Raw genomic sequence first — 21,092 nt, 5'->3', positions numbered from 1 at the left:
GCTCGAACTGCATCTCGCACTCGGTTATAAAGGCTCTGCTGAGCCCGGGTTCACCAGTGTATCGTTCCGGGGGGGCCAGTCTGACCCCCATCGCCATGGGAGCGGGAGCAGGACGAACCACCGGGGAAGCAGAAGGTGGACTGGGCGTCGCTGCTGGGACCGCGGTCAGAAGCGTGAGAACGTCTTGCATTTGCCTGCTCAGTGTTCCCACCTGAGCGGCCACCGCCTCTCTGAAGTCTTCCTGAGTCTTCACAATCTCTTGGACACCAACGCCCAGGGCGTCTACTTGATTCTGGTGTTGGGCGAGCTGCGACGCCTGGGAGCGTACTGTGGCGACCAGCAGCTTTGACTCTGCCGAGTCCATGACTGGCCAGAGCGTTCTGTCAGGCTTGGAGCAGGGAGAGGACTCGAATGCAGAGTTCCAACAAGAGGTGTTTTATTCTCTTAAGCGGAAAACCGCACAAAAACAAAAGGCGCCTCACGATGAGGGACAAAAAGGCAAAAACCAAAGCGCCTCAAAAACGAGGAAAAAAGGCTGGGAACAGCAAACAAAAGGCGCCTCAACAATGAGGGAAAACAATGGCAAAAACCTAACTAAACAAAAAACAGAGCTCACGCTGGGCAACGGGTATCTTCTATCTATAACTCTCTGGGGATGACTGTGACAAAAGTGATCGCTAGTGTGCATGACGAGGCAAGACGCTCTGGCACAAGACGAGGGGAAGACGCAGGCTATATACACACACAGAAGGAGGAGGACACAGGTGCAGACAATTAGGGTCAACGACACAGGTGCATACGGTTGGGATCAGGGAAGTCAAGTGGCCTGACGCGCAGAGGAAGGACCCACGAACTGAAACGAGAGGAGAGTCACAAAAATAAAACAGGAAGTGACAATACGAAGGACAGAACAAGACAAAAACAACCCACAAAACACGACAGCATGACAGGACACTGAGCGCCCGCCCGGCGCGCTGCGGTTGCGCGATCGGACCAAATTAAGCTCCCTGCGCACTGAGGTCCATTTAAATTTTGGAAAGTACATTAGGACTTTAAAAATATTTTCTAAATTTTAGCGACCGCTCTGTCACAATAATGCAACCAGTGCGGTGCAGTTGGGCAGTGGGCGGCGCGCAACGGTTGCGCGTTCGGCGGTGCGCTGCAGTTGCGCGATCGGACAAAATCAAGCTCCCTGCGCACTGATGTCCCCTTAAATTTTGGAAAGTACAGCAGGACTTTAAAAGTATTTTCTAAATTTCAGCGACGGCTCTGTCACAATAATGCGACCAGCGCGGTGCAGTTGTGCAGTCGGCGACGCGCTACGGTTGCACGTTCGGCGGTGCGCTGCAGTTGCGCGATGGGACAAAAATGCGCAAATGAAAAAACGCTTAAAAAAAGCGGTTTTTTTTTAGCTTGGAACGGATTAATGTTTGTTCCATTATTTGTAATGGAAAAATATGATTCGGAATTCGAACGATTCACTTCTCGAACAGCCTTCTGGAACGGATTGTGGTCGAAAACCGAGGCTCCACTTTACCTCAAAATCAGGGTCCTCAACACCTCTTTGACAGTAAACCTTTTTCTAGATAACGCTTTACAAGCCCGCGCCGCAGAGCTGTGAGGGCGACGTCCGTCTGCTCAACGATCTTAACCGCTTCTTTGCTTGCTTCGACGCTCAGAACAGCACTTGCCCGCTGAAGACCCCTCCCCCTCCACACGAGCAGCCCCTGTGCCTCTCTGTCGATAGCGTGAGGAGGGCGCTTGCCGCTATCAACTCCCGTAAGGCGGCGGGCCCTGACAACATCCCAGGTCGAGCGCTGAAGGACTGCGCTGGGGAGCTGACGGGTGTCTTCACGGACATCTTTAACATTTCCCTGCAGCAAGCCATCGTCCCTTCGTCTTTCAAGGCTGCCACCATCGTACCTGTGCCGAAGAAACCTGCTCCGTCCTGCTTCAATGACTACCGCCCCGTGGCACTGACACCCATCATCATGAAGTGCTTTGAGCGGCTTGTCATGGAGCACATCAGGTCCATTCTTCCCCCCACCATAGACCCCTTCCAGTTTGCGTACCGAGCCAAACGGTCCTCTGAGGATGCCATCTGCTCTGCCCTCCACTCGGCCCTCACCCACCTGGAGAGAAGGGACTCGTATGTGAGATTGCTGTTTGTGGACTTCAGTTCTGCCTTGAACACCATTGTGCCACAATGACTCATCTGCAAACTCGACAAGCTGGGCCTCAGTACCTACCTCTGCAACTGGCTACTGGACTTCCTCTGTCAGAGGCCTCAGGTGGTACGTGTTGGCGACAAAATCTCCGCCAGCATCACGCTGAGCAAGGGGGCCCCCCCAAGGCTGCGTGCTCAGTCCGCTGCTCTTCACCCTGCTGACGCATGACTGCACTGCAACCTACAGCAACAACCGCATAGTGAAATTTGCTGACGACACGACTCTGGTGGGTCTCATCACCAAGGGCGAGGAGACTCAATACAGGTTGGAGGTTGACCTTCTGACCACGTGGTGCAGGGACAAAAACCTCCTGCTGAACGTCAACAAGACCAAGGAGATTGTTGTTGACTTCCGGAAGGGTCACACCCAACACCTGCCGCTGACCATCGACGGTGCTGTGGTGGAGAGAGTGAGCAGCACCAGGTTCCTGGGGGTGCACATCAGTCAGGATCTCTCCTGGTCCACCAACACCGCATCACTGGCGAAGAAAGCTCAGCGCTGCCGGTACTTCCTGCGGAAACTCAGGCATGCAAGTGCTCCTCCGGCCGTCATGACTACATTCTACCGTGGCACCATTGAGAGCGTCCTCTCCAGTTGTATCGCTGTTTGGGGTGGTAGCTGCACTGAATACAACATGAAGGCCCTGCAGCGCATAGTCAACACGGCTGGTAAGATTATTGGTGCTTCGTTCCCCTCCCTGAAGGACATTTACACCTCCCATCTCACCCGCAAGGCGACCACGATTGTGAGTGATGTGAGTCACCCCGCTCACTCTTTGTTTGATCTTCTGCCCTCTGGGAAGAGGTACAGGAGCCTGCGCTCCCGCACCACCAGACTCACCAACAGCTTCATACTCCAGGCTGTTAGGATCCTGAACTCTCTCCCCCCTTCTGCGTAGCGTCCTGTACTTTTGCGCTTTATTCTGACACTTGGTCCATTTTTGCTCCTCTTATTTATTATGTTATTTGTTTATTTATTATTTATTCATCACTCTTATTTATTTATTGTTTGTGCCTTCTTGTTTTTATTTTTTTGTGTTGTTTACTTGTATGTATATCGTGTACTATGTCTTGTCACCGTGGGATAGTGGGAACGTAATTTCGATTTCTTTGTGTGTCTTGGCGTGTGAAGAAATTGACAATAAAGCAGACTTTGACTTTGACTTTGGCTTTCAGAGACAAGCAGTATACTCAATGAGGAATGATTTAGATTTAGGATTTAGGACTGCTGTGCAAAATGTTATATCCCTGATTTTGCATGAACCATCAATGTCCTTGCGGAATACCCCGCCCTCCACAGTGCGTGAAAAATCTGTCTTACTTTGGCAAGTGTAAGTACAGTAGGTCTCTCTCGCTCTCTCACACACACACACACACACACACACACACACACACACACACACACACACACACACACACACACACACACACACACACACACACACACACACACACACACGTATGCCCCCCCCCACACACGAACAGACACGCACACGTGATTTTCTTTCTCACGCTACCACTAGAAGCACACAATTTTGCTTTCTTTAATCCCCAAATGTATGGTGAAGTTTTACATTGGTCAGTGTGTTCTGGCTCTGCTTTTTACTGGGTAGATTTAAACAGGAGAGACAGGAGATTTGTTGCGACATTTACGAATTTGACTGGACTTTTGATTAAATCAACTTAATCTATGAGTGTTCTTCTCATGTATTGGTGTGTTTACGATAATATTCATAATTTTGAATTTTGATAGTAAACTTGAAGACCTTCAGTACCCGCATCATCAGAACTCTTGATTGGCTGAGAAGAGCTCACATTCGTGTCAATCAAGATTTGGGATCGTTGATTGGTCGATGATAACAAGTGGTCTATTCGCGATCCTTTTAAACCATAAGCGCTTTCGTAAGGAATACCCCCTAAAAATGTGGCCGACTCGAGTTTAAATTCCGTTCAGAACATACTACAATACTACAAATTAAATGGCGGAATGAGGTGGTAAGTATTAAGATATTTTTCACAAAATCGTGTAGAAACCAATAATGTAAAGAAAGCCGTTAGCATGATGGCTAGCGTAATTTAACTGCCGCTTGTCTTGTTAATACATTGTGTAGTCATCGGCCGACATTTTCGTTATTAGCCTTTTTGTTACTCAAAATAGTTTTCTACACTTATACCGTACTTTTACTCGTATTTTACCAAGGTTAGGCATTGTATTAATAGATGATTAGCATATGTGGCTAATCATCTAAGCTAAGTGACTATAGCACCCCCCCCCCTCCCCCCCAAAAAGGAGTACACACGACAAGGCGATAGATTGATGTCCTACTAGTTAATGATTGACCTATCATGAAAGTGTTGTGTACTTCTCTGTTACACATGTCCTATTTTCAGACTATGACGAAGAGATTGTAGAACACATGGCGGCATCCTCAGAGAAGGTTGTTCCTGTCAAGGGCATGGAAGAGTTCAAGAAGTCACTCTCCATTCAGAGGGCCCTGGTGGCACTCATGGACAAGACAGGATATGATATTCTCCAGGAGAATGGACAAAGGAAATATGGTGGACCGCCACCAAGTAAGTGGAAACAATAATGATGTGCTGAGCTCCTTGATTGCATGTTTAATTTTTATTCATGCTTCACTTGCAGACTGGAAGGGTCCGGCGCCTCGCATTGACTGTGAGGTGTTTGTGGGAAACATTCCCAGAGACATGTATGAAGATGAGCTTGTCCCTCTCTTCGTCACAGCAGGGACCATCTATGAGTTGAGGCTGATGATGGAGTTTAGCGGCGACAACCGTGGCTATGCCTTTGTCATGTACACCAAAAGGTATCTTTGAATATCAATCCTGATCTCATGATGCCGGTAGAGAAGTGGAATATCGACATTGATTATAATGACTATGATTGTGTTTCAGGGAGCAGGCCCAATTAGCAATCTGGATGCTGAACGAATATGAAGTTCGTCCAGGGAAGTTTATTGGCGTGTGCCCATCTCTGAATAATTGTCGCCTCTTCATTGGCTCCATTCCCAAAGACAAGAGTAGGAAGGAGATCATGGAGGAGATCAAGAAGGTACACACACAAGGATGTTCTGTGTTTGTGAATTTGGGTTTAAAATTCATCAAATTCTAACCAAAAATGGAAAAAGATAATTTGGGCTTCATTTGCTCATATTTCTATAGAGATTTTATCTCTCTTGCCCTCCATTAGTCCGTCCGTTCGTCCGCCCACCCGCCTATCTCTCTCTCTCTCTCTCTCTCTCTCTCTCTCTCTCTCTCTCTCTCTCTCTCTCTCTCTCTCTCTCTCTCTCTCTCGCCCTCTCTAAAATATACCCAGAAATGGGACCTTGAAAACATTCATCACATACTAAATCAGAATTGTATAATTGAGGGGGAAGAAAATTATATACGTATATTTTTTAAATGAATTATCCCTGAATAACCTCACACTGACCCAGTTGACAGAGGGCCTTCGGAATGTCACCGTGTATTCGAGCACCTCAGACAGCAGCAAAAATCGAGGCTATGCCTTTTTGGAGTATGAGACACACAAGGCAGCGGCATTGGCCCGCAAGGACTTAATTGCTAGTAAGTTTTTGACTAAGTTTCAATTGCAACACCATCCAACAATTTTATATGAAATCAGAATGATAAAATATGATCATGGACTGCATTGTCATCAATTTTTATGCTAATATATACTCATGAGGATTTCCTTATCAACACAGTAAGGAACCTGTGGGGTCACGTCCCCTGGGTGAACTGGGCCAAGCCGGACAAAAACGGGAAGGGAGCCAACGTGCAGTTTGTCAGAGCTGTTCACGTAAGTCTTGATGAATCGAATGATTCACAAACAAACAATTTTATGAGTCAGAAAAAACAGGTTGCACCGAGTATTGGTACAAAAACTGAACTACAATACCTAACCGGCAAAAATTGTTCTGTACTATCCTTTTTGAGTATCTGTATTTAACTCTTTCAATGCCAGCCATTTAAAAAAAAGAGTGCCAGCCAATTTAAAGCATTCCGATTGACCTTTCAAAACTACCAAATGCAAATAGTTTTTTTTCTTACCTTATTCTGATTTTTAGTAAGAAAGAAAACGCAATATAGTTTGGTTTTGCCCTTATTTTGGACCAAAACCCCAGAAGAATATAAACTTTTTGTAGAAAGACAAAAGACAAAAAAAAATAGTGACTAGGAATGCCATCCGAACATTTTTTCTCCAAATTGCCAAATGCAACAATGAAAATGTGCCTTTGATGGCGAAAATAACATATTGGAAAATATTACCAGGGTAAAAATTACATTTAACAATTTTTACAAGCTATTTGCACCCAATTCAGTAGTAATGGTATTTATAGTGTTTGTGCGGTTATATTTGTATTATCTCATCTCTTCTACTTCTAAATTTAAAGAATCTCCATCATCTTTTGCTCTCTTTCGTGACAGAATTAACGTGACACTTTGATCAATCATGTCATCCCTCATTTAAATCCATGTTTACAATGCCCAATGTGTAAATAATTTTGTGAGAAGCTTGTTCCTGACTGAGACACTGTTTTGGATTTTTCATGTTTGTTTTTAGTTTGTTTCAACTTGGTCTTCTACATAGTCATGACATTGCTAAAACAACAAATCTTTGTGTTATAAGAAATGTGCAAACATGTTTAAAAATGTTCAAAATGTATTTTAGATTCTATTAATCATGAGTGTCCTAATTTGTATTGTTATAATTTTTTTAATCATTAAAAATATGAATCATTTCAGTTATTTGGTCAGCTGTTATTCTACAGCTTTTAACTGATGTTTGAACTTTTCAATCTGGTACCTTGTCATTAGCGACATCAACATATGGTATCAACATCAGAATTTTGGTATTGTGACACACTAAAGTAGTTGATCACAAATTCTGTGCTGTAAATCAGACCTAGTTTATCAAAATGAAACATCAGTAGCATCCATGTACAGCAATATTTATTTTTTTTGTCTGAAAGTCTGACGTCCCTTTTCAGGTACGTCACCTCTCACCGAGCACCACAGAGGAAACACTGAAGCGCGAGTTCGAGCGCTTCAAAGTAGGTGCGCTGGTGCGAGTCAAGAAGTTCAGCGACCACGCCTTCCTTCACTTTGGCTGCCACAAGGATGCTGTCACTGCCACCAGCATCATGAATGGCACCACCATTGATGGAAACATTGTGGAAGTGTCCCTCGCTAAGCCCATCGGGGAAGGGGTGGGTAAGAAATCTAGCGGCAAAGGATACCAGGGAAGCAAGACAGGAGGAGGAGCCAAGGAGAGTGTGAGAGACCGCTCGTCTCTGCGATCCTTGAACCTGCCCCCTCATTTCCAATGCGCTGTAGGGCCAGGTAAATGATCAGCAAGTTCCGTCCTTTCCGAAACTAGTGAGTGGCTCGTGTCTTGTTGCAGCAGTATCGTTCCTTTCGTGTTCAGAAAAACCCGACAAGAGCGTGTTCCCGCTCTTTCCTGGCACGCCGCTGTACCGCACCGACGAGCTGCTGCTCCGACCCGACCAGATCAGATCGGCCGTCAGCCTGCTGGACTTGTATTGCTGTAGGCAGAACTTGCCTGCCCCACATTACCAGCTTTTCTCCATGCTGGGTCAGGACGGGACCCGGCTGCTGGTTTACAAGGTTATGATGACATAAGCATATGCTTGCTATGCTTTGAATGGCATCAGTTGGACTTGAATTGAATTACTGTGTAGGTGGTGATGCCGCTGACGCAAAGTGCCTTCGTACCTGACAAGTTATGTGTGCGGCTGGATGATGCTAAAGAGCTAGCTGCACAACACACAATGTGGAACCTTGGTGACACACCAATACACACACACACACACACACACTCACAGTGACACCTAAAAGGTCTGGGGGGTATTCCAGAAAGCGGGTTATGTGAAAACTCTAAGTTAACCCTGAAATGAGGGAAACTCTGAGTTATCCGTTCCAGAAAGAGAGGAAACTTAAACTCTGGGTCAGTTACTGTGGTAGCTTATTCTGTGAACATAACCTGCTCCCTGGCATGTTTACTATACAAAAAGAAAGCAGTTAATCATGGAATAGCCATTAATTCAAAATCCGATGGACATGGAAGCCGTAATAATTCCAAACGCTTTACGTTGCGAGAGAACCTTCCGACCCAGATTAGATGTTTTATCATTTCTAGAAGAATATCTTTTCGAACGCAACTAATTTCTTTGAACAGTACAATTTATCTCAACAACCTTCTCTGACCATGGGATGCCTGATGGTGTAGTGGTACACTCGTCAGTCTTGTGTGCAGGCACCATGAGTTTGATTCCCACACACCCCGAACGAGCACTAATATCAGAACAAACTTCATGCATAGCACTATGGTTTTTTGCAAATGGCATTTTCTTTATAATATCAGGGATGCAGAGCATTATTATTTTTCATTTTTTTAAAATAGTATTTTAATGAGTGTTGGTGTAGGGTACAGTGTCACATTTTAAATGACTACAATAGGTGTAAAACATAGTAAATGCATTTGTGTCAAGTATTTGGAAAACATTATGTTTGGGGTTTAAATTATTTGAAGTAGCCACTGAAATAATATTTTAGTTTAAATTATCACTGACCTTGTTTGATAGCGTGAGTCCATTTAAAATAAGTAAATTAAAATCAAAGTGAGGTGCAATCACAGCCTAGCAAAACATGCCTTACCTTTTTGATGAATGGTTTTTGTTTCATTTTGAGCTGCTTCCAAGTTATTTTGATTGATTGCTTGATTGCTTGATTGCTTGATTGATTGATTGATTGATTGATTGATTGATTGAAAGTAAAGCAAACACTCATTCATTCATTCTTTCACTTTATGTCCTCTTCACCACCAGATGCAGCTTTCATGAGTGATTGGACCATTTGCCCATCAGCTGTACAGTTTGATGCTACCCATCCTGCCCTGCCGCATTAGGACCTTCAATTCCTGTGTTGACCGAGCCTGTACTTGCATCCGACCCCAGCCACTCCAGGAGAACAATATGAATTCAGCGGCAGTTCTTGTTTTGCTATGCTATGGCTATGTTCTTGTTGCTGTGTGTTTTGATGTCGAATGAAATATTACATGAAATTTATTGAATTAATTTTCAATGTGGTTATAAGTCTAGGTATGTGTCAATGTTAGCCACCAGGGAGCGATTTGCCATCAGTTTTGTGGACGATGTTCAAATTGATAGATCATTTTGATGATTATCATTCTGCATAACAAGCAATTTTTTTAAATTTAGCATTGATGCGCAACTACTCATCTCGTCGCACGTCCAGTGCATATTCTGTTATTATACCTTTACTGTGTGAATGCGGAACAGAAATCATTTCAAAAATTCAAGATAAAAGCCAAACGTTTTTTTGTTGTTTTCAAAAGCTCAAATCAAACAATTCAACAACTTCAAACTGCGCATCATTCCACGTAATTACACAGTATTCCACAACATTTACATTTTGGTCTTTACCATTTTGTTCTTTTCTACATGATTTGATTCTAAATTGTACCATATCTTGTTCAATATTTGTTGTTGTGTCTTTCGATGTTGAATGAAATATGAAAAGATATATATTTAATGAATTTTCAATTTAATTACAAGTCTAGGTATGTGTCAATGTTAGCCAGCACGGAGCGACATCATCAGTTGTGTGTGCTGTATAAAAATTGTTAGATCCTTTTGATAATTATCATTCCGCAATACAAGTATTTATTGACTTAGCATTTCAGTATTGATGCGCAATCTTGTTGTTCAATATTTGTTGTTGTGTCTTTCGATGTTGAATGAAATATGAAAAGATATATATTTAATGAATTTTCAATTTAATTACAAGTCTAGGTATGTGTCAATGTTAGCCAGCACGGAGCGACATCATCAGTTGTGTGTGCTGTATAAAAATTGTTAGATCCTTTTGATAATTATCATTCCGCAATACAAGTATTTATTGACTTAGCATTTCAGTATTGATGCGCAATCTTGTTGTTCAATATTTGTTGTTGTGTCTTTCGATGTTGAATGAAATATGAAAAGATATATATTTAATGAATTTTCAATTTAATTACAAGTCTAGGTATGTGTCAATGTTAGCCAGCACGGAGCGACATCATCAGTTGTGTGTGCTGTATAAAAATTGTTAGATACTTTTGATAATTATCATTCCGCAATACAAGTATTTATTGACTTAGCATTTCAGTATTGATGCGCAATTTCCCCAGAAATTGCTTGTAAGTGCAATTTCTCTTCTACTTTTACTGTGTGAATTCTGAATAATATTTATTTCAAAAATTCAAAATAAAAGACACAAACTTTATTGTAACTTTATTGTTTTTTCCCCTCCTATTTACACATAATTTCATCAAACAATCCCAACTTCAATTTAATTACGCAGTACTCCACAACATTCCATAGTGTTCTTTACCATTCAACGTAATCAAATGTAATTCCATATCATACAGTGTAGTTCCATAATCCCAATGCATTCCACATGCTTCCATAATGTGTCATTCTGCATTTCTCCAGAAATTGCTCCATCTCAATAGCACAATGTACACTTTTTTTTCCTTTTGCTCTTTTATACACTGTGCACTATAGACTCGACTTTTGCTCAGAAAAGAAAGCTGGGGTCAATTCACTTGACAGCTGGCCAAGAAAATGCCTGACTTTTTTACTGCTACCTATTAAATTTAAGTGGATATTGATTTTGACTGGAATCTCCAACAAAGTTGTGTACAGCTGCGTGCTTTTGTGTATCTTAAAGTGCTATGCCACCTAAAAAAAATAAGGTCAGAGGTGATGGGCGCGGCCAATGAGGTTGGAGGTTTGTGTCACAGCGTGTGTTGCTGTGCGGATGCTGCCGTGGGCTTCAAGGTTGTCTTCGGGGGCGGAACCAGAGTAATTGTGGAAAGGAGTAAGATCTTGAGAGCTTGTATTTTTAACTCCTACATTACCAGCATCATTACACGTTTACTTTCTTTCTGCGCTTGATTCCTCTTCTTGGGTTGTTCTGTTGCTTGTTTTTGTGGCGTTGGCAACACGTCAAGTAAATTGAGTTGGTCCAAACATTGATGACGTCACGTCCAGGCGACGGGTGCAAGTGGATAATGTTTGTTTATCTCTATTTTCAAATTCATCACTTAATTTGAAGAACAAATGAGAGTCGTTTAAGAGTTTGGAGGTCTTGGGTGAGTGTGAAAATTAGGCCATACAATGTCATGACCTGATGAATTTCATATTTAGTGTGTGAGCCATTCTAGTTTTATTGGTGGTTTTGTTTGTGGGATCATGTGTGAGAAAGCAGGACATTATTTTTGCAATGCAGAACCGGTGACAGTGGAGGCTTGTACCGTATTTTCCGGACTGTAAGGCGTACCCAAAACCTCAAATTTTCTCAAAAGCCGACAGTGCGCCTTATAGTCCAGTGCACCTTATATATGGACCAAATTCCGGCCTGCGGGCCAAATGCAGCCTGCGTCTAAATTTAAACTGGCCTGAAGCATTGTGTCATAAAATCAATCATAAGTGGCCCGCTGAAGACTATGAATCATGAATCAAAAAGACTATGGATCATTATTTTGTGACTATAAGTAATTAGTTCTGTCTGAAGTTGAAATAAAAAAGATAAAATGGAGAATGATTTGATTTGGATTAAAAATCTGACATGATGCAACCTGGCCTGTTTACTGCAGTCACAAACACCAATATCACCCTTCTTATTCATACAACAATAACAACAATAAAACAAACTTAATACATCTAATAAAAAAATCCTTCAACTTTCATAAAATTGTTAATTTGTTATTATTTTAATCTTTAACTTTTCTGGTAGTGCAATTGACAACAGATTCTCATTTGCAATATCAACCTATCTGCAAAGGATATAGTAAAGGATATAGTTACATGTTTACAGGTTCATTCACAATGGTAATGGTTCGTGGAATGTCGGTGTGAATGGTCGGTCCCTATACAGGACTGTCTCAGAAAATTAATGCATTAATGGTGCGCCTTATAGTCCGGTGTGCCTTATATATGGACAAAGTTTTAAAATGGGCCATTTATTGAAGGTGTGCCTTATAGTCCAGTGCGTCTTATAGTCCGGAAAATACGGTAATCAATGCTTTGACACCGTTTGCGTGTTTAAAATATATATTTGTAGAAATTCAAACTTTAACTTGAAAAGAAATATCACAAATCGGACAAAGTGTGTATGAAGGCAGTGTAATGATGCCCATGTGAAGTTCTTATCAGGTTCTTGTCCAAGCTTCTCACAAGGTTCTTGTAGCGCAACTGTCCAAAGTCCGGTCCGCGGGCCAATTCCGGCCCTGGTCAGATTTCATACGGCCCGCAGCTTCGGTCTTATAATGTATTATTTATGACCCGCCTGCACTGTCAAACTGGATAAAAAAAATCATGAAACTTGAAACTGTAATTCCTCCTATTACTTAAACATGGCTGCACCACACCGCTCTACTCATTTCTGCCATGGCGACTGCAAAGAAAATGAGGAAAGTTGACGTTGAAGGCCGTCGCTTTCAAGAGAAATGGGAATTACAATGCTTCTTCATATTGTTCACTGAAAATCAAGGTAATTGTGTTTGTCTAATTTCTAAAGAGACGGTTGCCTTTGTTGGATTTTGTCCACAATTTAGGGAGCGCGCTATCTGCGCCTCACGGCAAAAGCCATTGCCAATCACCTGTTATCCAATTTACTCACTGCGTGCTCGTTTGATTTCTTCAGATTTAGGAAAATGCTAAGACATCATCATCATCATCATCGGTTTGAAGTCCGCTTTCCAGGCGCTGCTGGGTTGGACTGGATTCTCAATATGGCTTTCTTCCACCGGGGACGGTCCATGGCCATCTCGTGGTTGAGAGTCCTATACTGAGAAAATTTTTGGAGCAAAACGTTTTACAGCCGGATGCCCTTCCTGACACCAACCCAAGGGGAAATTGATTTTCTGTAGGGGTTGACTCCTTTAGCCCATTCCTCTCCCGAGGAGCCCACTGGGCAGTGGTACTATTTAACCCATAGTTGGGGGCTGGTTCGTGGGCACCAGGGCGTGTCCACACACCGGTGGGCCTGCGTGCCGCACGTCTAGGGGCCAAACCTCCTCCGAGTTCCTTGTAGTTTAGCCTGGGTCCGTGTTGTACCCAGTTACCATGTGTCGCCGCGTGGAGGCACTACATAGGGCTTGCTGTTAGAGAGGCTATGTACTGGCAGGGAGAGACTTACGCACTCGGCTCTCCCGTTCGCATACTGCTAGCCAGCGGTGAGGGTTGACAGTGAGATGTGACATGCACTGGGCACTCCACCAACACACTAGACCAGGGGTGGGCAAACTACGGCCCGCGGGCCACATCCGGCCCACGGGACCGTTTAATCCGGCCCACCAACCCTGAATTAATTGTATTATTAAACTTTTTTTTTTGTCATTTTGCCTGCAATGACTGCGTTTCCCCAGTAGATGGGGAACCGCTCGCCTGCGCATTTACTACCGGAAGCCGTGTCAGAAAGCTCGGTGCACACTCACAAGTGCGTGTACGTACGTACTCAGTAGTACGGACATGGCGCACTCGCGCTCTATTTGTATCAGTCCCGAATTTACAGCGTGGGCTGTGACGACAGCATTCTTGTAATTCGCTCGCTGAGCTTTCAGATACAGTTTTACGCTAAAGCCACCCACAAACCTTCCCCTGGAATCCTTCCATTAAAATGAGTGGCCCGAAGAAAAGAAGTGAGTGCCGAATGTTAAAAGAGTGGCCAATTTGGCTCGACGTACGCGACGTGACGTTCAGCCACATCAACCCGTCACAGATCGAGGTAAACGGATCTCTCCTAAGAATTGCCACAACAGATTTTACTCCAGACTATGATGCACTAGCAAAAAAGGGAGACCAACAACACTGTTCCCACTGAAAATGAAGGGGAGGCTCTCAAGTTTGTTGTAAAAAAATGCATTTTGAATATGATTTGTACACATAGCAGGGATTGAAACTAGCGACCATTCTCATTTTCAAACAATGCAGGATGCTCAAGGACATTGATGCACCACCTGTTTGCGACTAATCTTAACCTGTAAAGTTCTTAAGGCTTACTTTAAGGAAGTGTTTCCCGTTTCCTCACCTCTGTTACCAGGTGTTTGTGAGTTAAAACTCTGCTCTGATGTTCAGATACCCCTCACCGTGTTGCCGTTTTGATTACTTTATTTGGATGTATGCTTTCACCGATTCTTCAAGATGATATATTTGGTCAGAATGTTTGCTGTTTGATGTGATCTCATAAGATAAAATGTTTTCATTAATCTGACCTGCAGGCACTGAAGTGATGGAGACTGTTATTAGTGTGAAGGTGAAACCTTCACACTATTGTTATTCCTGTCCTTTATTATTATTCTACATCTTCCGCTCACTTTTTTGTCCATTAACTACTTCCACATACTTCAACCGATTCACTCCGTTCCACTTTTCACTTATTCCAAATATTCATGACATGGGTGCTTACATTTTTTTCCTTCCAAAAATTTTCCGTTTTCACAAAATTCACAAATTTCCGGCAATTTTTTCCCCATTCATTCTTAATGGCAGATTCAACATTTCACATTTACGTTGTTCCAGTTTGAAATTCACATCATTCAACACATTCAAATCACATTGGGGACATTCCCAAACTTGCCAAATTCAAAATTTTCACGTTTTCATCTTTTATTTCCTTTTTTAATTCCTTTTTCCCTTCTCATTTCTACATTTTTCAACTGATTCAACCCATTCCAACTTTCAACTGTTCATTATCTTTCTACCTATTCCACAACTTCCCAAAAACTTCACATCTTTTATTTTGAAATTCACACCCAATTCCTTTTTCCCTTCTCATTTCTACATTTTTCAACCGATTCAACCCATTCCAACTTTCAACTGTTCATCATTTTTCTACCTATTCCACAACTTCCCAAAAACTTCACATCTTTTATTTTGAAATTCACACCCAATTCCTTTTTCCCTTCTCATTTCTACATTTTTCAACCGATTCAACCCATTCCAACTTTCAACTGTTCATTATCTTTCTACCTATTCCACAACTTCCCAAAAACTTCACATCTTTTATTTTGAAATTCACACCCAATTCCTTTTTCCCTTCTCATTTCTACATTTTTCAACCGATTCAACCCATTCCAACTTTCAACTGTTCATCATTTTTCTACCTATTCCACAACTTCCCAAAAACTTCACATCTTTTATTTTGAAATTCACACCCAATTCCTTTTTCCCTTCTCATTTCTACATTTTTCAACCGATTCAACCCATTCCAACTTTCAACTGTTCATTATCTTTCTACCTATTCCACAACTTCCCAAAAACTTCACATCTTTTATTTTGAAATTCACACCCAATTCCTTTTTCCCTTCTCATTTCTACATTTTTCAACCGATTCAACCCATTCCAACTTTCAACTGTTCATCATTTTTCTACCTATTCCACAACTTCCCAAAAACTTCACATCTTTTATTTTGAAATTCACACCCAATTCCTTTTTCCCTTCTCATTTCTACATTTTTCAACCGATTCAACCCATTCCAACTTTCAACTGTTCATTATCTTTCTACCTATTCCACAACTTCCCAAAAACTTCACATCTTTTATTTTGAAATTCACACCCAATTCCTTTTTCCCTTCTCATTTCTACATTTTTCAACCGATTCAACCCATTCCAACTTTCAACTGTTCATCATTTTTCTACCTATTCCACAACTTCCCAAAAACTTCACATCTTTTATTTTGAAATTCACACCCAATTCCTTTTTCCCTTCTCATTTCTACATTTTTCAACCGATTCAACCCATTCCAACTTTCAACTGTTCATTATCTTTCTACCTATTCCACAACTTCCCAAAAACTTCACATCTTTTATTTTGAAATTCACACCCAATTCCTTTTTCCCTTCTCATTTCTACATTTTTCAACCGATTCAACCCATTCCAACTTTCAACTGTTCATCATTTTTCTACCTATTCCACAACTTCCCAAAAACTTCACATCTTTTATTTTGAAATTCACACCCAATTCCTTTTTCCCTTCTCATTTCTACATTTTTCAACCGATTCAACCCATTCCAACTTTCAACTGTTCATTATCTTTCTACCTATTCCACAACTTACCAAAAACTTCACATCTTTTATTTTGAAATTCACACCCAATTCCTTTTTCCCTTCTCATTTCTACATTTTTCAACCGATTCAACCCATTCCAAATTTCAACTGTTCATCATTTTTCTACCTATTCCACAACTTCCCAAAAACTTCACATCTTTTATTTTGAAATTCACACCCAATTCCTTTTTCCCTTCTCATTTCTACATTTTTCAACCGATTCAACCCATTCCAACTTTCAACTGTTCATTATCTTTCTACCTATTCCACAACTTACCAAAAACTTCACATCTTTTATTTTGAAATTCACACCCAATTCCTTTTTCCCTTCTCATTTCTACATTTTTCAACCGATTCAACCCATTCCAACTTTCAACTGTTCATCATTTTCCTACCTATTCCACAACTTCCCACTTACCAAACATTTCACATTTTCAATTTTGAAATTCACACCCAATTTTCCTAAATTTCCTTTTTCCCTTCTTATTTCTACATTTTTCAACCGATTCAACTTGTTTCAACATCATTCTTCTTCACCTTCACACGCAATTTCTTCAGGAATTGCAATTCTAGTTCATAATAATAGTGTCGTATTTTATGAGAATCACTGATAGCAGTTTTTTAGTGATTTTTTTTTTAATGCTGTTAATAAATGCATTTGTTTTCAAAAAACTTGTTTGGAATATCCATGCTTTACTACCTACTAAAGGCCAAAATCTTTTATGCAATGACCTTTACAGGTCGCTTATATTACTTCACACAAACACTACGTCCATCTGCTCCTGGTTCGGCCCTCCGGTCCAAATTTAGAACCCAGTTCGGCCCGCGAGTCAAAAAGTTTGCCCACCCCTGCACTAGACGCATCATAACAACCCGGCTTGGTCTTATGAAGTCAGACACATTTATGAAGTCAGACACATTTATGAAGTCAGACACATTAATGAAGTCAGACACTGAAGCAGAAATTAGACTTACACAGGTTGGTTGAGTTCAATCACAATTCTTGTTAAGAAAGCTCTGTTTTCAGGAAAGTACAATACAGCGCTGGGCCTTTCAAGAACAGAAAGTCTCCATTCAGAAAAGACAACGTTCAAGGTTCTTTGGTCAGCTTATATTCAGTTGCCCATGCCAGTGTGGGCCGAGTTTGATGGGTGATGAGTCAGGGGGTGTGGCAAGTTCGCAGGAGATTTTGATTCCATGGGAGTGGGTGCTGATTATGGGCGATTCGGTGTGTGTGGGGGCTGTTGTCTTCCATCCCGTCTTTCGGCCTTGGCGATCATCTATGGCCGAGTTCTTGGCTGTCTCCCTCTGGCACCTGCTGGTTTTATCTCCAAGTGACCTTCCTGTAAACATTCTGCTCCATTCTTGCACATTCACTGTCGCACCTCATCCATTCATCATGTCTTTGCTTACGTCATTATATTCTTAGTTTAATCATGCTTCCAACCATATCTTTTCTTTGTTAGGCAAAATATTTCCCTCCGTGCAGAACGTTCAGTAGTAATCGAAAAGCTGGCGTCTAGCATTAGGCAACATATGACGTTTAATCAAAACACAAGATATAATCAAGTACTGAACATTCTAGACGACCCTGGCCGTGTCCATGATTTAGAAAAAACATCAGGCATGCATTACACAGTTCCTTAAGGGTCATTAAGCTATTTAGGCAATATATCAAAAACATTTGTTATTTCAAAGTGCTCAGAAATATACATATATCAGATCATAAAGTTATAAAAACCTTTGTCATTACCACCTATCAAAAATGTCTAGTTATGTCTTCTTTATTGATTTGGTGTGTAGGTATAATTATATGCTTAAAATGTTTCTTTTATTGATTTAAAATGTGAATATACTTGTCTGCTTATGTACTTTATTCAATGAGGTTTGAGCATATCTGTTTTTGTAGCTAGGCAGGACTTTTTGTATTTCGACCCCATTCCTTCACCTTTTTTAAGGAGTTCAACCTAAAGAGACACTATCAGACTAAACATGCTAACACATACGACAAGCTAACAGAGAGTGACTACCTGATAAAGTGAAGCAGCTCCAAGCTGATTTTTGTATGTTCATGAGGCAAAAATTATTTTAAACTCATGTAAATTTAAGGTATTTCATACAGTTTGTTCAATGTTATCTGACTCTTCAGATATGAATGAAAGGCAGAATTTGTTTTTAGCGTTGTCTGCCTGAGTGGCTTATATTTGGTTATTTTGTCATTTGAAAAATAAAGACAATTGTGACAATGACATTTTTTTTTATAAGTGTGTATTTGCATTAAATTTTTGTAGTTAAAAAAACTCTTGGCCCCCGGGCCCCTTCACTTTATTAAATCTGGCCCTCCTTGCAAAAAGTTTGGACACCCCTGTTCTACTCTATCTGTTATAGGCCATCAATTCCGAGTCTGAAGGCCCTGGGCTTAACGGACATTGTTAAAGTGTGCCATAAAATTACTAAAGGCTCACTTAATGACCTTAACGAGGTGTTCAAAGTCAGATGTCTCCAGAAAGCTCAGGTTATTACAGCTGACCCCTCCCATCCTCTGTGGCAGGAGTTTTCTTTGCTCCCATCGGGGCGCCGGTTCACTGTCCCACGGTGTAGAACCAAAAGATTCAAGATCTCCATGGTTCCTAATGCCATTTATTTTATAAATGCAAATATGTGTTGTATTTTTCTTTTAACTGTTGTTGCAAACAAATGGCTCCAAGGGGACAATAAAGTATTCTTGATCTTGATTACATTGATATGGTACACATCTATGAAAAAAAGTCCAACATAAACACCAATGCCTGGTGGACAACCAAGACACACACTGAAATGCAGACTGTTGAAAATAAAGTTATACATTTTCCTGGAACTTCTAATCATCAAAGTCATACAAAAACGTCAAAGGTGGGAGGAGCTGGAGTAACATGATGACAATGTGAGTTTGTGATGTCACTGCAACCGGAAGTGAAGGCCCCACCTCCTCAGCTACAAGTCAGTTCTCATGCAGACTTGGAGTGTAGACATGAGTCGTGCGCTTGTATGTGTGCTGGTGGCCGCTTGGAGCCTTGGTAAGGTCAACATGTGAGGTCCCTGCCACTTTCAACGGTCTGAGCACCTTTGTTGCCTTCTGACAGGAAGCAACGGCCGCCAGCCGGTGCTTCAGCCGACACGAGAGGTCTCCGCCGTTGAGGGTGAAACAGTGATGCTGGACTGCACCTATGACAGACCGGGGAGCAGAAAACACATCTTCTGGTATAAACAAGAAGGGAACGCAGCACCCGAGTTTGTTCTGAATGCTTTTGAGATCGGTCAGGGCATGACGGCAGAAAAGTACGCCGACAGGTTTCACTGCAGCTTAAACCTCAACATTGACCAAGCTCCTCTCCATATCGATCATGTGGAGCCCAACGACTCAGGAGTCTTCTACTGCGCCCTGAAGCCCACGCTGACACATCCAATGGCGTGCTTGTACAAAAACACCTGTGCTCGCCTTATATCATAAGTTAAAGTAAATGGGTCACATTGTAGCAAAGCTGCAACTCAGGGTGACAAAATGTGCCCTCAAGGCACACTTTCTCATACACCTCACCACCAATGTTCCCTCTAATTTTTCATGTATCTGGGCATACACACAAGCTCCCTGAGCAAACTGAGGACTACTGTGAGCAACATCAGATATGCACGCTTTATTTTTAAATAAGTAATTTGGTCCACTTAAAAAAAGAACAAAAATCTGAAAAATGGGATGTGTAGATGTTATCCAGTATGTGAGAGTCCTGCTTTGGCCATGGGAAGAGTCCTGCTTTGGCCATAGGAAGAGTCCTGCTTTGGCCATGGGAAGAGTCCTGCTTTGGCCATGTGTGGAACCTAATTTAGCACAAATTTTGATTTATTTATTTACAAACCGGGTGACAGGACTCGTTCCCGATCATGTCCATAGTTTCTGTCCGTGTGTCTGTGTGCTCGCCCCTTCCCTCCTGTGTGCCCATGATTAGTGTGATCATTCTCACCTGCCTCTTGTTACACTCCCTGTCGGATCATTGTTAATGTCATGATGTCTTTTTGGTTCCTGTCTTTGGTAATGTCACCCTGTCTTTTTGTTTCACGTCTTTTTCGGTCAGTCCTGTTGTTGGTTTTGTTAGTGAGTTATGTCAGTTTACCGAGTCTGTATTTTGAGTTCCGCCAATAAACCCTGGTCCAAGCTGCACTTGGTCGCCCAGCTCCATTTCCACTCCGATTCGTGACACCGGATTCGGTTGAAGTTGGGAAATTGTGTAAAATGTAAATAAAAACAAAGTACAACAATTTGAAAATCCTTCTCAACCCATATTAAATTGAATACACTACATTGTAGTGTCACTTTGTAGTGACTACAAAGACAGCATATTTAATGTTCAAACTGATAAACGTAATTGTTTTTTGCCAAATAATAATTAACTAAAATTTCATGGCTGCAACACGTCCAGTAGAAGTTGGGAAAGGTGGCAAAAAATACTGAGAAAGCTGAGAAAAGCTCATCAAACACCTATTTGGAACATCCCACATGTGATCAGGTTAATTGGGAACAGGTGGGTACCATGATTGGGTATAAAAGGAGCCTCCCCAAACATGCTCAGTCATTCACAAGGATGGGGTGAGGTTCACCACTTTGTCCACAACTGCGTGACAAAATAGTTGAACAGTTTAAGAACAACATTTCTCAAAGCAAAATTGCAA

The 21,092-nt window shown here is 41.7% G+C and overlaps 1 protein-coding gene and 1 long non-coding RNA gene across 2 annotated transcripts; both read left to right on the top strand.

Moving 5' to 3' along the window:
* The first annotated feature begins 3,932 nt into the window (after positions 1–3,932).
* On the top strand, positions 3,933–20,583 carry LOC119117100. The gene is made up of 3 exons (XR_005096419.1): positions 3,933–3,942; positions 14,587–14,593; positions 20,498–20,583. It is a non-coding gene; the product is annotated as an uncharacterized LOC119117100 (long non-coding RNA).
* rbm46 (RNA binding motif protein 46) lies at positions 4,114–9,903 on the top strand. Its single transcript, XM_037243092.1, has 10 exons — positions 4,114–4,222; positions 4,619–4,801; positions 4,875–5,055; positions 5,144–5,300; positions 5,686–5,815; positions 5,956–6,050; positions 7,243–7,594; positions 7,680–7,879; positions 7,954–8,056; positions 9,100–9,903. Exons 2-10 carry the CDS (start codon positions 4,645–4,647, stop codon positions 9,177–9,179), a joined length of 1,455 nt encoding a protein of 484 aa, XP_037098987.1. The 5' UTR covers positions 4,114–4,222; positions 4,619–4,644; the 3' UTR covers positions 9,180–9,903.
* Positions 20,584–21,092: the final 509 nt, after the last annotated feature.

This window comes from Syngnathus acus, chromosome 23 (assembly GCF_901709675.1).
Source record: "Syngnathus acus chromosome 23, fSynAcu1.2, whole genome shotgun sequence".
In the NCBI taxonomy this organism is placed as follows: Eukaryota; Metazoa; Chordata; class Actinopteri; order Syngnathiformes; family Syngnathidae; genus Syngnathus; species Syngnathus acus.
This window is presented reverse-complemented; position numbering and strand designations above follow the sequence as displayed.

Coding starts and splice junctions, on each gene's coding strand:
- rbm46 (XM_037243092.1), top strand. CDS start 4,645: ATGGCGGCATCCTCAGAGAAGGTTGTTCCTGTCAAGGGCATGGAAGAG. Junction 4,802..4,874: donor ATATGGTGGACCGCCACCAA/GTAAGTGGAAAC, acceptor CTTCACTTGCAG/ACTGGAAGGGTCCGGCGCCT. Junction 7,880..7,953: donor CCCGGCTGCTGGTTTACAAG/GTTATGATGACA, acceptor ATTACTGTGTAG/GTGGTGATGCCGCTGACGCA.